The sequence below is a fragment of the Eptatretus burgeri genome, chromosome 10, assembly GCF_056783735.1.
Source record: "Eptatretus burgeri isolate ZD-2024b chromosome 10, Ebu_testis_v1, whole genome shotgun sequence".
Lineage (NCBI taxonomy): Eukaryota > Metazoa > Chordata > Myxini > Myxiniformes > Myxinidae > Eptatretus > Eptatretus burgeri.
This window is the reverse complement of record NC_140970.1, coordinates 78,627,820-78,648,039: the sequence shown is the minus strand read 5'-3', so window position 1 is coordinate 78,648,039 and position 20,220 is coordinate 78,627,820. Positions and strand designations below refer to the sequence as shown.

Genomic DNA, 20,220 nt, shown 5'->3' with positions numbered 1-20,220 from the left:
TCAAAAGCGACACGAAGAAGATATCAAATCCCAGTTATTCAAATGTGGTCGTTAATACACTGAGCTTTAATGTTGTGTTAATACCTAAAACAACTTTTAAAACTAGAAAAAGCAATCGGAGATTGCACACCCTCGCCAGGACTTGTTTTGTGTGGTTTGTGTACTGGTGTGTTACGTAATTAATAAGAGACATAATTAGAACTGACACTTTGAAACTGCTGGCAGTGATGACCGGGTGCCAAGACATCCCGCTTTGATCGGACACCTGACCCTGACCCATGATGTTTATTATTATTATTATTATTATTATTATTATTATTATTATTATTATTTAATTTAGAATGGGATTAAAATATATTAAATTCAAATCAAACGAAACACCAAATAGGTACAGTCCTGCATTGGATTAATCAGAAGGAATCTGAACAAGCAAAAAGCAAACATGAAGTCATCAGGAGGAACCTGAATAGGATTCACATTTCAGCTGCTACTCCTCTATCGCCCGATGGGCGATCTTGTTCCAAGCATGCAACACGTTCTTCTGACGCATACCTTTATTTGGGCAGTGTATAGGCAGCTGACATCTCTGTATACACACAAAAAACCCCCAAAAAACCCATGAAGTTATGTGCACGAAGTAAAAACGTATCTTATCTTACTATAATCCTCTGTCTGTCTGTCTGTCTGTCTCCCAGGTACCGCGAAAACGGCTGAACCGATCGCAACCATTTTTTGGGTGTGTAATCTTGGGACCCCTTAGAGTAAAATAGGCATAAATGTCATAACATGACCCCCTTGACGGCTCCCGGAGGGAGCAGGTGCTTCTAGTGCTTATAATTGAAAACACCACACTGCACTGGAAAACGTTGGGACAGGATTACTGAACTGTAAAGGGTGGAGACTTGTAATGTGCCCCCATTTGGAGGCAGTGTTACATGACACATTTACATGGAGAATTTCCGTCCACTCCCCCCCCCCCCCCAAGACCACCGGCAAAGATAAAACACCCCCCTACACTAATAAGAGGGGTCATGCTGATCCTATCTAGCAAGTCTGGATGTAATCGGCCCACAACCCACAGGAGTAGTGTGACAAACAAACACACAAACACTGATCCATGAATTATAGTGAGGATAAGTAAAGAAAGGGGGAAATGATTGTGAACTTAACATTCCATCTTTATTTAATTTTAGCATTTTTCTTAACAAACAGGGACAGGAACAACGCAGGCATGATGGGCCGAATGGCCTTCTCATGCGCCAAAGTTCCCTGTGTAACGTTGTTAAGAACAGGAAGAAATTGGGAGGGGAGGACAGAGTCAGGGGTGATGGTGCATGCAGTTGGAAGAGGGAGATTGAGATGTTGGGAGGGGGGTTGAGTACTTGGGTTTGGGGCAGTTGAGGACTTGAAGAAGAAAAGGGGAAAGGATGACAGAGTGAGGTTGGGGGAGTGGAGGCAGAGAGGGGACAAAGTTTGGATTGAGGGTTTTGAAGCATGTGTGGGGGGGGGACTTGAGGACTTTCAGTTGGGAGGGGGTTTGAGGATTTGAAGAAAAGGGGAGGGGAGCACAGAGTTTGGGTGTGGTGGTAGGGCGGCAGAGAAAGGACAGAGTCGGGAGAGGGGGTTGAGGACTTGGGTGTGTGTGTGTGTGTGTGCGTGTAGGAATGGGGGGGGGGGTGGTGCTGGCAACCTAAAGTCACACTTTACATTATTTTATATCATGCTGAATTTCCATGGGTCCTAGATATTCCCGTTGCGTCTTTTGGGTCTTTTATGCATTTTGGGTCCTCGTGGTCTTATGTGTTCTCAGGTCATTTGGATCTCCTGGGTCCTTTGGTTATGTTTGATCTTTGGGGTTCTCAGGGTCTTATCGGTATTCGGGGTCTTTTGGGTGCTTTGGTTTCTTTTTTTGGTTTTTCGCTTTGGCTTTGGTTTTTTTGAGTATTTTGTCTTTTGAGTGTTAAGGCTCTTTGGGTTTTTGGGGGTATTTAAGGGTCTTCAGGGTCTTTTGAGTCATCTTCAGGGTCTTTTGGGTCATCAAGGTCTTTTGGGCATTTTGGGTCTTTGAGGTTTTGGGTCTTCGGGATCTTTGTGGTCTTTTTGATCTTTGGTGGCTTCGGGGTATATTGGGTGTCTTATGTCTTTGTGGTATTTGGGTCTTTAAGTGTCTTCGGGGTGTTATGGGTCTTCCGAGTCTTTCAGGGTATTTTGAGATTTTGGGTGTTTTTTGGTTCTTTAAGGGTCTTTGGGGTGTTTTAGGTTGTTTTGGGGATCTTCACGGTGTTTGAGGGTCTTTTTTGGTCTTTGTGGTATTTAGTGTCTTTGGGGCCTTTTGGTGTTTGGGGTATTTTGGGTCTTTGGGGTCTTTTAGTAATTTTGGGTCTTTAAGGGTCTTCAGGGTGTTTTAAGTTTTAGGTCTTTGGGGTCTTTTTGGTCTTTTGGGTCTTCACGGTCTTTCAGGTATTTTGAATTTGTGGGGTCTTTTGGGTCTTCTGGGTATTTTGGGGTCTTTTAGATCTTTTGGGTCTTTTAAGGGTGTTTTAGGTTTTAGGTCTTTGCGGTATTCAGGGTCTTTTTTGGTCTTTGGGGTCTTCACGGTCTTTCAGGGTATTTTAAGTATTTTGGATTTGTGGGATATTTTCGGTATTTTGAGTCTTTAAGGGTCTTCAAAGTATTTTGGGTCTTGATTGTCTTTTTGGTCCTTGAGGTCTCTTGCGTCTTCTTGGTCTTTCAGGTATTTTGGGTCCTCAGGATCATTTCGGTCGTTTGGGTTTTCAGGGTATTTCATGGTGTTTTTGGTATTTTTTGTCTTTTGGGTCTTTATGGTCTTTTGGGTCCTCGTGGTCATTTAGGCCTCAGGGTCCTTTGGGTTCTCACGGTTGTTTTGGGTCCTCGGGAGGAGGGGGGGGTGTCTTTTGGGTCCTGTGGGTACTTCAGGTTAAGTATTTCAGGTTACAATTGTGGGTGACATCAGGTCAGCTGTCCAACCAATGGGTGAAGAGTTGACATACATACATACATACATACATACATACATACATACATACATACATACATACATACATAATCGCAGACACTTGCTCCATTATACAGTCGTATAGATATCGTAAACCTGCCGTCACTGGTCTGTTCTTTGGTAGGAATGTGATGGCACTGCACTTCGGTGATGCACCTCGGGCTGCATAGCTCATACTCGGTGGCCTTGGCTTCGCTTTTTAACCCCCCTAATTTTAGGTCCTCATGGTTATCGGGGTTGGTTAGGTTCTAGACCCAAACAGTATAGCGAGCTAAAAAGTATAGCGATGCAGAGTCATCTATACAAAGTACAATACCGCTAAGTTTCGTGGACCGTTGATGCTTCATATAGGAGGAGATATATATGACCGTTTTTACAGCCATTTTTCCCTGCTGAGCAGGGGTTGGGCTTTTTCTTGAGGCAATGTTTTATGGCCGGATGCCCTTCCTGACGCCAACCCTGGTCGCCTCTTACGACACACAGGGATATGGTACACCTATTCTTACCGGGGCATACACCGGGACCAGTACACTGGTACTCACTTCGCCGACCTCGGAAGGATGACAGGCTGAGTCAACCCCCTGGTGTTAATTCAGCAGCCAACGGGGCTTGAACTCAGGACCCTGTGATCCCAAGCCACCACCCTAACCACTAAGCCAACACCAGGCTATTAAGGATATGTATGTATGTATGTATGTATGTATGTATGTATGTATGTATGTATGTATGTATGTATGTATGTATGTATGTATGTATGTATGTATGTATGTATGTATGTATGTATATATATATTTGTGTCGCAGGTTGTGACCACAGTTATGTCGTTGTTGTTTATTTTAGACGCTTAACCATCGAAACTAGTTATTGTCGCAGTTTAATGGGAGTTGTCTTGCGAGTGTTTGTTTTGATCCTCGTTTCTGCTAATCATCCAGTGACGTCAAAGTATGGACAGGCAGATTCCCTCCCCTTATTCGAAAGGTTATTATTGAACCTGCTGGGTTTTCACTTCAACTTGCAATCATGAAGTGTCAATTTTCCAGAGGCCAAGTTTGGTTACCAGTTAGCGTAGAATTTGAATGTTTAAATGCTGCTGCCTTCAGCTGGATTTTAATTTCTGTAACTTTGGGGGAGGAACTTACCAGGGTTGGTAGTTGTGGAATCTGCTCCACGGATTGTTTTCGTAAACAGCAGGGGAACTTGATACCATCTTTTCTTTCGAGTACCCATTTGATGATGATTTGGTCACAAATTCATTCTGATGGTTGCGTTATTACTAATGTGCAGCTGTGCCATTAATGCAGTGGCCCTGTACATTCAGACTGTTATTTTTATTTTATTTTACCATTGCACTGGAACATAGTGCTGTACTGTACTAAATAACATTGTTGTTTTTACCAACCAGTAAGATGCTATCAAACTAGACAGCCGGCTTAACATACCCGTTAATTAATGACAGATATTGGTTTGATTACCAACTTTACGAGAAGCCACCATCCTTATGCCTCGAAGCTAAACAGTTTACATTTTGTTTCCCACTGTTAGGCCAGATCTGCATCCAAACTTTAACCGATATATTATAATCGGCTTGTTCTTGTCACTTACCCAATTCATCCACCTAATTTTGTCATAATCCATCCACAACCGTTTGAGATGTCATGCTATATATCAGATCCCCCCCCTCTCCATCTCTCAATGGTGAAGAATCACTTTAACAAATTTTCAAATTCTCGTATCCAGATCCAGATCTTCTATTCTCCAAAATTGAATCAATTCATCCTTGTTGCACATCCAACCTGTCCACCAAGTTTTGGACAAATATATCCAAAACTTTTTTGAGTTATTCTGCTCACAGACAGACAAACAGTGGTGAAAACACAACCTCTGTTCACCTTCGGTGGTGCAGGTAATAATAGGGCCATGTTTTTGTCATATGCTTTCAGTGAGAATTTCCTCGATCACATCATGGAGCATATTCGAAAAATATCCCAACAAATAGGGCCATTAATTTGTTGTCCAAAAATATGAATGAAACTCATTTTGATGCTTTTATTATACGTTGCCAGTTCTCAAGGTTGACATCGGCATTTTATTGGAAAGCATGCAAAAATTACAGTTCAATTCTAAAATGTTATGTTGTAAGAGCGTATCCTGAGCAAGTTGCGCAAGAAGTGATATCGACCATTGTCGAAGCTCTTTCGGTGAAGCAGACGGTGGCCAAACGGTCATGTTTGCTGTGGATCGTGAGTATATCATGGAGGAGCCCGCCAAAGCATGTGACATTCATGTTGTGTCAATGTGCACCCTTTGGTTATGCATGTCTTTCAGGTAGCTGAGTGTGTAAGTGATTCAGCAAGTTCAGAAATGCCCGTGAATTCACGAGCGATTATTTATTTATTATTTTTTTTTTTGAGAATTCCCAGTTGCATCCAACTGTTAAGCTGGCAGGGTACTTTCTGGGTATGTCCACTCACCTTTTAGCTGTCTCACCTGCGTTTTGAATCGTAAGTGGGGCGATGGGAGGGGATTTCCCCTCTTGCCACTGATGACATACCGGGTTATGCATCTACATCACATTGCCTCATTTTGCATCCCATGTGCGACTTGGTGTCCAACAATATGCAGTATGCACTGTCGCTCTACATTTTAAATTTAATGTTTTACCGATGATGCCTGAAGGCTAAAACCAATGAGACTAATGCTGAAAATGATAGGCTTGCACACTTTCCCCCTTGGAATTGTTGTGTTTGGAGAGATCTATCTCATTATTTTTCTTTTCTGGTCCATGTGCTTTTGTTTTTTCATTGGAATCAGCAGCAGTGGTGTCACTGTTGGAACAGCAGGTGCTCGCTGACCTTAACCCTGCTAATGCTGCCTGAGCCCGTCATGCTGAAAGGTCGCAGGTGTTCAATAAGCCCTGATGCTTCCATCGGACCACCTATGCCTCCTGTTTGTGCCATGGTCTCGGCCCAGCTCCAGCTGTGCGCACTCTAGCTATGACTTGATGAAAGTTTGCCCAGTTTGGATGACTCGGCATTTGAGCAGCTGCAATATATCCTGCAGGTCATTGTGAGGGTTATTAATTTAGCATCCTGACAGCAACTCTGGTGGTTGTCTTATTTGGAACAGCTGGCATGTATCTTTGGTGAAGTTTATCATGTCGGATTAAAACAAGTATCCCTGGTGTTAGCTTAATGGCTCGAGTGGTGGGCTTGGGACCCTTGGGTCCTGAGTTCAAACCCACTTGGCTGTTGAATTAATACCAGGTGGGGTTGACTCTGCCTGTCATCCTTCTGAGGTCGGCAAAATGGGTACCAGCTTGCTGGTATGTTGCGGTGGAGTGGCGACCCGTCCAGGATTGTGCCCAATAGCCAAGGAGACTGCTTAGGCAGCACCAACGCTCTGCACAGAGTATAGTCCCAATGTATGGATGGATTAAAACAAGGGCTTGTTATGGTAATTAACATTGTTGTTATTGTTGCGCAGCTTTGTTTTTGTTATAATTATTGTTTTGTGGTCACGTGTGCTGTCGCAGTACTTCTCACGATGGGGTGTGGCACCTTTTTGAAGTGGAATATTAAGTTGGTTCTTCCTTCTGTGAACACTTGCCTGTGCATTTTAAGCATCATGTAATACCTTTTGATTAGAGAAGACCATTTTATGCTGGTAAACACTTCAAATCTGGTCCGAATTCACAAGGGTGCACCGTTTGGTGATGCCTTTCAGCAGTGGTACCACCCGCACGTATGTGCCCGTCCAATAGAAGCCAAGTGTTGCTCAAAAAGTTAATCTTCTGAGACATTCAACATGCAGGATGCCTTTATTGAAGGTGCGAACATTGTTTGCACCATTATTCTGCTTTGTGAGAAACCTTTTCAAATTATACCTGAAATCCCAGAATTATACAACCAGCGACCAGGTGCTTCATGTCAGTCATCTCCACGGTGCATTACTCTGGACCACCTCCTATAATGAGCAACGGTCAAACATCGATTTGGAACGATTTGGAACCAGTCCTGGACACTGTTGCTTCGCATTTGATGCAATCATCAGCAGGACGAAAGGCCTGATCCAAAGTTTATCCGGAAAAGCCTCTTTGCAGCCCTTCGGAACCAACCTTCACTGCGAAAGGATGAGATCAGAAAAGGTTGAGATTGATTGGGAAGTTTTAAATCACAAATAGTCTGGAAAGTAAAATATGTGAATAAATGCTAACAGTAGTCATGCCAGCAAAAATAAATGTATTTTACAACCCTGGTATATCATTAGCAGTGAGAGGATTAACCACTACAATGGAGGATGAATTGGAGACTGAGATGTCCAAAGACAATAACTCTAAAGGGGAAGTGTGCAAGCCCAGCTTTTCACTCATCATTAACAGACAGAAGTTTTTGCCTTCAGTGAGACACACTTTACTTTACTTTACAAGAGTTTTTATCTATTTCTTATATATTATATATATATATATATATATATATATATATATATATATATATATATATATATATATATATATATATATATATATATATATTTCCTAATGATCACGAGTGAATTTTGGCTGTTTGCAGGCCAACTTCGATGCTGAAGCTGAACTTTATCGCCATTACCTGGAGCAGATCTACCGGCTTTGCCAACCATGCCAAACTGCTGTTGATTATTATATTAAACACCAAGACCGACAGATCCGCAGGCGCTTGGTGCACTTAAACATACCTCTCGGTCTCTACTCCACCATCCATGCTCAGGTAACTACTGCACTGCTTGTGTCATGTTGTTGGAGGATGTTTTTATGCCCCCCCCACCCCCTCCACTGCCCCCACTCACAATAACGCATTGGATATATGTATATATGGCTGGCAAGATGGCCGAGAGGCACGCACACTTGCCTCAAAGCTGTCTTGCCGGGATGGACCCTCCCCACCCCCCATATCCTCCACTTAACAATTGTAATACTTCTCAAAGCAAAATAAAAACATAATCGTACATGGAAGGAACAAACTACAGCAACGACTGCGATGACAACGTTTTATGAAGGATCCTGTTTTTTTGCTTCTTTCACCTAATTTTACATCCTCATTGAGACACATATTAAGCCTGGTGTTGGCTTAGTGGTTAGGGTGGCGGCTTGGGATCCCAGTGTCCTGAGTTCAAGCCCTGTTGGCTGCTGAATTAACACCAGGGGGTTGACTCAGCCTGTCATCCTTCCGAGGTCGGCGAAATGAGTACCAGTGTACTGGTCCCGGTGTATGCCCCGGTTAGAATAGGTGTACCATATCCCTGTGTGTCGTAAGAGGCGACCAGGGTTGGCGTCAGGAAGGGCATCCGGCCATAAAACATTGCCTCAAGAAAAAGCCCAACCCCTGCACAGCAGGGAAAAATGGCTGTAAAAACGGTCAATATATCATTGAGACACATATTGACACAATCTACAGGTAGTGGACAAAAAATGGAAACGCCAACGTAAAGTCACTTAATAGGGCGTTGGGTCACCAAGTACGGTCTGTATGCGCCATGGCATAGAGTCCACCAGCATCTTGAATTATTCAGGAGGGAAGCAGCACCATCCGTCCACGAGAAAGTCGATCAACTCGCACCTGTTTGATGGAGGTGGAAAAAGCTGTCTCAGGCGTCGTTCCAGAATATCTCACAAATGCTCGACTGGGTTTAGGTCTGGTGACTGAGAAGGCCATGACATGTAACAACAGTGTCATGCTGATTAAATCATTTGGTGACCACACATGCTCTGTGGATGGGGGCATTGTCATCCTGGAAGACACCTCTCCTGGTAGGAAAGGAATACTGCAACATGGGGTGAAGATGATCACTTGGTACCATTAAGTAGTGATTGGCATTGACCTTCCCTTCTAAGGGAATGACTGCACCCAAGCCAGGAAAATCTACCCCACAACATCACAGATCCACCAGAACCCTTCACTGGTTGGAACCAAGCACTGGTTGTAGAGGGGGAGGGGGGGGGGCGGTTTTTCGGGTTTTTTTGTTTTTTGTTTTGGTTGGTGCCACATGTGCACTCACCTGTTTGTCACGAACATGGTGAAGGATGATTCATCTGACCATTTCGCATTTCTCCACTGCTTGGTGGTCCATTGCCTGTGCTATTTACACCACTGGCTTGCAAATGTACATTGCCAGGTATGATGAGCGATTTGTGCACTGCAACCCGACTGGTATCCCACTCTGTGGAGTTCTCGGCGGACCGTTTTTTTTATGAAACTGGCTACTCTCACCCCAGGTTAAAATTTATTGTCAATTGATCTGCAGTTGCTCACCAGTTTTGTCTTGCACTTCAAATTTATGCATGGATATCATGATTCTGGAGTATGCACTTCTGCCCACTGCTGCCCTTTGCTGATGATTTCTTCCCTCAGAGTTCCATGCCGACGTCACCTTCCATACTGTTGCTCATGAAACATCGGCAAGTTGAGCTGTCTTTGCCACTGAACCTCCTGCCAAACGCACCCCAACAATCACCCCTCTTTCAAAGTCACTGAGGTCTCCTCTTGCAGGCATGCGAGCCATAATTGTCGGCAACCAGGCCTGACGGCATTTTTAGCTTATTTGGAATTGGAATTCCAGATAAGGTATTGTCATCATGCACCATCCGTCCGTCCGTCAGTCCATCCATCCTTCCTATCGTCTCCTATTTTAATTTCTCCGGCCAAACTGCTGGGCCGATCTGGCTGAAATCTGGCAGCAACGTTCTGCTTCCAACTCTTAACAGGGAGTGCAAAGCTCGTTTCGGTCAAAATGGCAGACTTAGTAAATTATTTCAAAAATTTTCTTCTCCAGACCCACCATTCCGAATGCAATCAAATTTGGGGTCCAACATTAGGCCAGGGTAGGGATGTTAAATTGGGGAGTTCATGCCGATACAGTGCTTGCTATCTTGCACACAGGCAAAATGCTACAGTTAGAATGATAGTATATGAGAGTAGTACTCTCCTATACTATAGTTGGTAACAGATCCAACTACAGTCGTCTGCAGAGAATTATGATCGGAAAGGAATGATCAGGTTGGGTGGGAGGAAGTGGTTGGGTGGGTTTTTGTCTGGGTGTCGTCGCTGTCTGGGTAAGCAGCTTCTGCATTATTTAAACAAATCGACCAGGTAGTTCACATGTTTCATATGAGTGGCTGCTTCTTCGAAAACAAAGGGAAACCCACACCCCCACTTAAAATAATGAAGACTGCAATGAAAAAAGTAATCCTTGCTATGTCATCAGCAGAACTTGTGATTGAATTGCTGACTGTTGTCAATCTGCGTATTTGCTACGTTACTCCTGACATAGTTTTATAATTTTCCTTAAAGGTTGCTTGCTTTCAATGACTCTTTTGAATCATTACAAAGACACTTTCTGATTCAATCTCATTTTGTACCTCATTTTGCTCATGATCAACTCAAAACATTTCAGTTTATTAAAGCCAACATCCTTGGTAAAGAGTCAGAAGACCGGTAGATACAAGGTTGACATCAGAATAGCAAGAGAAATCGTGCGAAAACAACTGTAACAGCACCAAGATCACAAGCTAAATTGATACACAATTCAAACAAATATTATACACGAGCAAATACAACCCGTCGCTTCGCTGACTGGTTGTATTTGTTGGGGGCTCTCATGACAGCCTCTCAAATATTGAGATGGGGTGGGGGGGCGGGGGAGAGAGAGAGAAGGGAGGGGAGGGAGAGAACGGAAGGGTGGAGAGGGAGAGAACGGAAGGAAGGGAGGGAGAGAACGGAAGGAAGGAAAGAGGGGGGAAGGGGGAGATGGAGGGGTGGGGGAGTAGGGGGGGTGTGGAGAGCTACGCCTCACCAAACATCTCTATACACTTCCGGGAGGGGGGGTGAGGGCGAGGATGATGGGGGAGAGAGGAGGAGGGGTGGAAGTGGTTGGGAGGGAGGAAGAATGCCACGTTGACGATCATACTGAAGAAGACCAAGTCCAAAATGCAAGAGAAACTCATTCCTGTGTTCACTCAACAATTGTACATCAAAATCACAAGATTGTTGAGCGTAGGATTGAACAGATGGGTATGCAATATAATTGAGCACACCTTTCTGGAGTCATTCAATCTCATCACTTTGAGTTCTTGTGATGCTTGAACCCCACACGGGCACACTGAACTCTAGAAAAGAGGTGATGAACACTATATTCCAACACCATCACTAACGTGAAGCATGGAGGTGGCAGCATCATGCCATGGGGATGCTTTCATTGTCAGGCACTGGGAGACTTGTAGGGATAGAGGGAAAAATTAATGGCGCCAAATACAGGCAAATCCTTGAGAAGAATCTGCTTCAGAGTGCAAAAGACTTTAGACTGCCGTGAAGGTTTACGTTCCAACAGGACAAAGACCCCAAGCATCCAGCCAAAGCAACACTGGAATGACTTCAGAACAAGAACGTGAAAGTCCTCGAGTGGCCTAGCCCAAGCCCAGACTTGAATCCCATTGAGAATCTGTGGAAAGACTTGAAGACTTCTGTTCACTGATGCTCCCCCTCCAACTTCATAGAGCTTGAGCAAATCTGCAAGGAAGAATGGGGGAAAATCCCTCAAATCCAGATGTACAAAGCTGATAGACATGCCTGAGAAGACTCGAAACTTTAATCACTGCCATAGGCGCTTCTACAAAATATTGACTGGGGGGGGGGGGGGTGGGGTTGGACTACGACTCAAGACATTTCAGATTTTCATTTTTGATGAATTTGTAGAAATTTCTAAAAACATGTTTTCACTTTGTCATTATGGCGTATTTTATCTAGATTGGTGACAAAAAAATGTAAAATCTATTCCATTTTAAATTCAGGCTGTAACAACAAAATGTGACAAAAGTCGACAGGTGTGAATACTTTCTGAAGTCACCGTAACTGCAATGCCTGCTGCGAATCAGAAAAACTCCAACCCTCATTGAACCAACTGAACTCCTTCCTGTTTGTGCGCTTGCAGAGTGAGAGAGCAACCGAGCGACGCATACCCACACATGTGGTTATCCTGCGTGTGGCTGCATTCCTCTGCAGTGCCGTGCTCCTTGCCATCATGATCACGAGTCAGGTCGTCGTGCCACACGATGGAACAAGTAAGGAGAGGAACACTGAAGAATCTGAATGGTTTCACCAACCTCACAACAATGACAGCCAACCAGATGGTTTGAGCAAGGCCATAACTGTTCTTCATGTTCTCTGGTTGCTTCTTCTGACGAGCTCTCAGGTACAAATCGACAAAATAATATTTAATTTTTACACCTCGCTGACACGTACATAAGTTTTGCTGCTTGTTTAGAATATGGCTCAAATACAACACCATCAGTTCGATTTTTATTTTTCATTTAAAAAATTTCTTTCCTCATATTATTTGGTGCTTTCGCTGAGGACTTCGGTCACAGATGATCAAAGCTATTTCCTTGACGTTTTGAAGCACTACTGTAAATGTTGTAGAGGCAACTTGATGTATGAAGGCTGTTGGGCAATGCGCAGGTCATGTGGAGAACCTTGGAGGTGGCTGGACTGCCTGGGCAGCTGTGGATCCCCGGTCTTCTAGCCACCGGTCTTGTTGCCTGGGCGCTTGGCTGTTTATTTGCGGGTCGTGCTCGGTGAGTTTATCGTTCTTAAGACTATTCAACCATTGCAAATAAATAATCACAGGATCGCATGACATTTTCATCTGCTTCGTATCAGATCTCTTGAGAAACCAGAGGAGATCTTTGTTTGTTGGTTGTGCCTAATTTCAGGTTGAACCACCATTTGTCACGATCGCAGCCCGACGATAGTAGGGCTGTGATTGTGACCAATGGTGGTTTCTGGAGAAATAGGTGTTGGAGAAATGTCTTGGAGTGTTCATTCAGGCCATAAATATTTTTCACATTTGATGATCAACCCAATTGAGATCTGAGGATTTTGGTGACCTTGACGTCCCCATTGTACTATTCGAATCATGAACGCATAACTTTTCCGAAAAGGAACATTGTTTCCCTGAAAGAACAGACCACGATTCAAGGGCATCATTGCTTGATGAACTTGATTCTCGCTGGTGGTCAGAAAAACCTGCAGCTTTCATTTGTCTTTTCAAACTGAAGGCCCTGTCACACCTTGACGTTTTAGCCAGCGTATGCCGACGTATGAAAAATTTGGCGAATACGCTGGCACACGTCGAATACGTTATGGGTAAGTTTTGTATACATGAAGAGCACGCTGAAGCACGCTGGCATACGTCGTAGTACGCCGAGCTCGTCGACAAATTTTGAGCATGCTCAAAATTTTTTGACGTATGCCAGCGTATGACTCACACGTTCCGCATACGCTGGCCATAAGTTGTAGGCACGTTATGTGATCGTTGACACACGTCGACACACGTTACTTGTAAGTTACTCATAAGTCGAAATACGTCGAGGTAATGTTTAGCGTACCCGAAACTTATTTCTAACCTATGAGTAACGTGCTTTGAACCTATGTGTAACGTATCTCCAACGCATATTGATGTATGTAGACGTATTTGATCGACGTCTTCCGGACGACCACAGAACTTACTGAACGTGTTTCTAACTTACAGCTACCGTATAATGGCGTATTGGCAGCGTTTAGGGGAATTGGTATATAAAAATGGGGTTCACAGGAGGAACCCGTCAGTGTTTCAGACTCCATGGTGAGTAGACACTTCGATGTCTAGTGTGGTTATGATTTGAATCGTCGAGCGACAGCCTTTTAATAGGCTACGCCACGTGATCATTGGTGATACGCTGCCGCGCGCTATGCATAAGTTAGACTATCGTTGGGCATAAGTTGTGAACTCCAACAACACGCTAAGCATTCTTTGGTATAAGTTATCTATAAGTTATCGAAACGTTCTGTGTACGTTACTAATACATTATGCATACGTCCAACTCGTTATTATACACCAAAAACTGAAAAAACCGTCAATAGTTCAGCGTACGCCAGCGTTTCAGATAAATTTTGATAGTTGCCAGACGCTGCCTAAATCGTCAAGGTGTGACAGGGGCTTTATCGGGGAATTTGAGGTGTACTGCGAGCTCGAAAGACCAAGAGATGTACCGAGAACTGAAAGAGTAAATGCATTGGCCTTGCAGTGCCTCAGATGGTATGAGGATGAATGGACATGGAAATGCTTTGCAGCAGAGAACACTAATGGCAAGGCATTCAATGATGTCCGCTCCACGTACGTGTTATTAAAGATTCTCTTTTGATGTGCTGAACCCCGAGTGGACCCTGAGTTTATCCACGACAATGGCATAATTTGAGGTGAATCGTTGCACAGAAACCCTGCATCGCTATCCCCAAAAGCTGGTTTGAGTGCGAGTTGTTAAAGCGCTTTGCAATTGTTGGCTGGCACATAGGCTCTGCGATAGGTCGAGTGAGATGGTCAGTCGGTGACTAAATGATGTCTCATGACTAAATGACGACTAAATAAAAGATGTCGCAACCTCTCTGCAATGACAAGTCATATATTCATGGAGCAAGAGAGCTGCTCTGACTGTGGAAGCTATTGGTGGTTACCAGAGATTGATCAACATATTAATGAAAGAGGAGAATTGTTATTAAAACGTGGAGCGAGTTCAAATGGCTTCCAGGAGAGTTCCATAGTACAGCATTAAAGATCACACACTGATGATCCATCCATCCATTGGGACCATACTCTGTGCAGAGCGTCGATGCTGCCAAAGCAGTCTCCTTGGCTATTGAGCACAATCCTGGATGGGTTGCCACTCCGACACAGGATATCAGCATGCTGGCACTCATTTCGCCGACCTCGGAAGGATGACGGGCAGAGTCAGCCCCACCTGGAATTAATTCGATAGCCAAAGAGGGATTTTAACTCAGGATCCTATGATCCCTAGCCCACCACCCTAACCATTAAGCCAACACCGGGGATTCACTGATAATGTGACAGGACTAAGCCCAGACAGGCACACTAATTAATCGGGTAAATGTGGGCAAAGAAAGCTGTGGATGGACAATGAAAGGGTTTTAGCGAAATGAAAAGCTCATGGCTCGGTGTAGTAAACAGTCGGATCAAAAGGGTTTGCTTTCTTGCATCGATGTCGGGAGGAAAATGAAAGGAAAGATGCACACAGATGAATCTAAAGCTGTAAAAATGGGGACTAACTTTGGAGTTGGCTGTAGGCTCGAATTTGAGGAGGGTAAGAAGGAGAGAGTTGCTGAACTGCCCCTCCCCATGCAAACAGGTGGTGATAGGGAAGGTCAAATGGCAAAAGAGGAAAGACCAGAAGAAAGTGAGAGAGGACTTCAAGTGAGATATAATTTCTCAAAGTTTCACCGTTTGGATTTGTTTTGAAGATTTATGGTATTCGAAGTGAGGCAACACCTTCTGCAATGGTGTTTTCTGCTTTTGTCATTTATTTCTCATTTATATGCAGTTTGGGAACGGGGGAAGTATGGTCAGAGTGCTCGTTGGGGTAATCTTCAACAGCTCATTAAACATTGCAGCCCATAAATTGTTCCAACTGTCTGTCCTTGAACCTACATCCCAGAAAGCTATTTCAATTAGCAGCAATTTTTGGCAGCCACTGTGAGCAGTTCGGCAAAGACTGTGATGCTGTGGGTAGGGCCGTTTGAAATGCGGGAACTGTTTTTATTAGTGTCGAGCGTGGGAGGGAGAGTGGTGCAGATCTCAGTTTGAGCCCTAAAGTCTGGACTAACAGCACCTTGAGTTATTCAGATTTTTTTTTTTTCCCTTCTGTGTGATTTATTTAACCACTCAGAGAGAATATCTTGTTAAGCAGCCTGGTGTTGGCGCAGTGGTTAGGGCAGCGGCTTGGGATCCAAAAAGGTCCTGAGTTCAAGCCCCGTTGGGCCACTGAACTAATACACTAGGGGGTTGACTCAGCCTGTCATCCTTCCGAGGTCGGCGAAATGAGTACCAGTATACTGGGCCGGTGTATACCCCGGTTAAAATAGCTGTACCATATCCCTGTGTCGTAAGAGGCGACCAGGGTTGCGTCAGGAAGGCCATCCGGCATAAAACATGTGCCAAATCACTATGCGGATCATACGGATGATCCGCTGTGGCGACCCCTAACGGGAGCAGCCGAAAGAAGAAGAAGAAGAAGAAGAGAATATCTTGTTAAGCCATATGAGCATTTGTCTCATGATGTTGAGATTCCATTTTCAAATCCCATATACCGTTGGTTTGTCCATTGCATTCTCATGTCTTTGTTCGTGTCAAGGTACACCAACATATCTTAATGTCTTGCATTGTGCTTTGCTTAAGCTCTTCCTCTTCTTCCAATTACACACTGTATAATGTCTTGTCTTTTTATGCCTTCGCTGATGAAGTCACTGTTTGCATTATGTTTTCATGTTGTCCACCATGTCCGTACGTCCATCCGTGCTAATTTTCTCTCTTTTCTTTGCAACCGCTTATCCGATTGAGAGAGAATTTTCACCCGAGGAGTGACTCGGCATGTAGAATGTTTATAATGATAATTATGACATCATAGGTCATGTGGTGGAGCAGCCATGTTGGAAAAAAGGAAAAACGTTGGACCTCTGTATCTCTGAAAACCGCTCCATGGAAAAAATTGAAATTTGGCACATGTCAAGTACTCCTGGGGAATAAATGTGATTTTTTTTTTCTTTGTTTGTTTGTTTTTGATGTTATGTGTGGCTTGGTTATAACGTCAAAATTGTATGCATCGAACGCTTTATCCAATCAGTTTGACAATTTTTGAGTCTTGTATGGAGGAAAAAAATCAATGTCACCGGTCATGTGTTTCAGCACCCATGTGTTTTTTAAAAAATTTATTTAGGCGGAGGCGTATCTGGTGGCGTCGCAATTTTCTAGAATCTAGAGTGCCCTTCTCGTTTAATCAATCGTTAAGGCCCGGTCACACCTTGACGTTTTAGCCAACGTATGCCGATTTTTGAATTTTTTTTCTAAAACGCTGGCACACGTTGAATATGTGATGGGTAAGTTTTGATAACATTGAGAGCACGCTGAAAAACACTGCCATACGTCGTTGTACGTTGGCTTTAAACGTTGTACTTTTTGGTTGTTCTCAAATTTTTTCATGCTTGAAATTTCACGACGTATGCCGGCGTATGATCCACACGTTCCGCTACGCTGGCCACAAGTTGTTTGCACGGTCTGCGATCGTTGACAGACGTCAACACATGCTACTTGTAAGTTAATCATAAGTTGAGACAAGCCGAGGTAATGTTTAGCATACCCGAAACTTATTTCTAACCTATGATTAACGTGTTGTTGGCACGTTATGCGATCGTTGCCACACGTCGACAGACGTTACTTTTAAGTTACTCATAGGCTGAAAGACGTCGGTATAATGGAGCGTCCTTGCGTCAGCGTCCACGGCCACGGCCAGGACACTTATTTGCAGCATTCTTAAAACTTTTCTTCGGCATGACGAGGATGTTCACACTTTGATGTCTAGCTTGGCTATGATTCCAATTGTCCATCGGCAGCGTCTATTTAAAATAGTCGAGTTTGAGCATTTTAACACGTTCAGAAGAAACGCTTCAAATTTCCAAACCCCAGTGTCAAAAAACAAAGGCGAGTGACAGCAATTTAAATCGTTCATTGTAAACAATGAAAATAGCTGAGTGGTACCGTTTAAAAGTCGTTGAGTGTCAAAAAAATCCAATTGTTGAGCGCAAGCGTCTACTTTCAATAGAGGAGATGCAGCCATTTAAATCGTTGAGTGGCAGCCTATGAATAGCAAACCCCACATCACCGGCAAAGATAAACTGCCGCACGATATGGATAAGTTATTCTATCGTTGGGCATAGTTTGTGAAGGCCGGCTTCACGATAATTATTCGTTGGTATATCGTATCTATAAGTAATCAAAGCGCTCTATGCACATTATTCGTTCATTGTGCATTTGTCCAACCCGTTATGAATAGACCTAAATCGGAAAAACAAGCTATAGCTCATTGTTGAAAAAGCCCCATAAAAAATTAGCCGCGAAAAACTTCGAACAATGGTGAAAAGATGTCTCCTACCCGTGGACACGCGGACGCAAGGACGATCCATCATAACCCACACCCTCCCGCTCACACTCACCTACTACTGCCAACATGAACAAACTACTACTAATACTAATACTAATACTAATACTAATACTGATACTGATACTGTTACTGCTGACATGGACATCGTCTCAAAAAGAACTCGAAAACACTGTTGGGTTCCCCTTTTATGAGCAGCATTTTTATATACCAATTCCCAAAACCGCTGGGAACACGTCTTTATATGGCAGTTGTAAGCTAGAAACACGTTAATTTATTTCTTTTTTGTCGACCGGAAGACGTCATTGGAATACGTCTACATACGTCGATGTGTGTTGGGACGATGTAAAGAATTGGTTCAAAGCACGTCAAACATAAGTTAGAAATAAGTTTCGCGTAAAAAAGACATTACCACGATGTGTTTCGACTTATGAGTAGCTTATAAGTAGCCTTTGTGGACGTGTGTAAGCGTCCACATATCGTGTGTAAAACTTATCCCCATCGCATGCGGAACGTGTGTCATACGCCGAGTACGTCCAAAAATTTTGAACATGTTTAAAATTTCTTGACGTACTCTACTTACTACGACGTATGATAGCGTACTTTAGCGTTCTACTCACGTATACCAAACTTACTCATACCGTATTTGACGTGCCCCAACGTTTTAGACACATTTTTCTTAGGTCGGCATACGCTGGCAAGATCGCCAAGGTGTGACCGCAATGTTGTCACTTCCATTTCTACGGCAGTTATGATTCGAATCGTTGTGCGTCAGCCTTTTAATAGGCTACGTCACGACATCGTCGGCGATGCGTGCAACGCGCTATGCCTAAGGTAGACTATCGTTGGGCATCGGTTGTGTAGGCCGACAACAGGTTCAGCATTCGTTGGTATAAGTTATCTATAACACAACGAAACGTTCTGTGTCCGTTACCAATGCGTTATACATAAGACCAAGTCGCTATGAATACGTCTGAATCTTTAAAAAAAACCATCAAAAGTTCAACGTAAGCCAGCGTTTTACATACATTTTAACACGTTGCCATCGCTGGCTAAAACGTCAAGGTGTGACCGGGCCTTTACTTGAACTCCATTATGGTGAAAGGAAATCTTTGTGCAGGTCTGGTTTTTAAGGAAAACTTTAGGAAAGCAATAACCTGTCCCCAAGTCTTGAGTTTGTTTCTTTTGCTTTATTACCTCCGTCACCGAAGGTGGATGGAGGTTATGTTTTCTCCCCTGTCTGTCTGTTTGTTAATTGCCGGAATCCTTTGGATTTCGGCAATTATGTTGTTCGGTTGTGTGTGTCATTCTGTGTGTCTGTCTATGTGTTTGTTCACCCTGTAGCAGCCACACCGTTTCAGCGATCATGACCAAACTGGGTACAGACGTCGGCCATGGTCCAACTTAGACACTTGTCGTTTTTGGTGAATCTTGGTCAAAGGTCAAGGTCAAGGTCACCGAAAAACCGAAATTCTTATTTTCGCAATAACGTCCGCTAAAATGGTCGTATCGACTTCAGACCAAATCCAAAATGTGCATCTTCCAATTCTGCATCCAACCATATGTCTCATCGGGGTGTCACACCAACACCCTTCTTAGCGGTTGGGGGTCGAATGTCAGGGGGGTCGGGTCAAAACTTTCAAATTGCGATAAAAACGCCATTTCAAGTCCGATTGACTTCCAAGTTATGATCATGACCAAGCTAAGTGCTATAACTCATTAAACAGTAGCACTATTGACTTCTTAGAACCAAATTAATTTCCAGGTTTTTTTTTTCAGAGATCATGGAGATACGACAAAGTTATTCCGGCAATTCCTTGCTCAACGAGCAATTTCATTTGTTTGTTTGTATGCAGGATACCTCAAAAATTTGTGGACGGATTAGGATGAAACTTGGTGGACACATTGGGTGTATGAAGACAAATTTGTTAGATTTTGGTGAAGATCCAAATCATTTGGATATTGATTGTGTGAAGTCTTTCTTCTTGCATGTTCGATAAACAAATCAAAATAATCTTCCTTTACAATGGAGTTTCTTATGAAGTTGACTTGCAATGAGCAGTTATTTCGTAGCACAACAATATTTGTTGCAAATTGTAATGGCCCTGTTCAAAAATAGCACAAATAGATTTAAAATTGCTGTACTTCATTTTGCTTCTTGATTATAGCTGACATACACTTTCCCAATGAC

General features: G+C 43.4%; 1 protein-coding gene across 6 annotated transcripts in view; it reads left to right on the top strand.

Annotated features, from left to right (window-relative positions):
• TMEM201 (transmembrane protein 201) overlaps positions 1-20,220 on the top strand; it is a 203,969-nt gene that overhangs the window by 25,295 nt on the left and 158,454 nt on the right. For all 6 annotated transcript variants that reach the window (XM_085899039.1, XM_085899041.1, XM_085899037.1 and 3 more), the window contains 3 exons: positions 7,585-7,761; positions 11,978-12,238; positions 12,505-12,620. In XM_085899039.1, the coding sequence (XP_085755165.1) occupies positions 7,585-7,761; positions 11,978-12,238; positions 12,505-12,620 (554 nt within the window). The remainder of the gene's footprint in view (positions 1-7,584; positions 7,762-11,977; positions 12,239-12,504; positions 12,621-20,220) is intronic.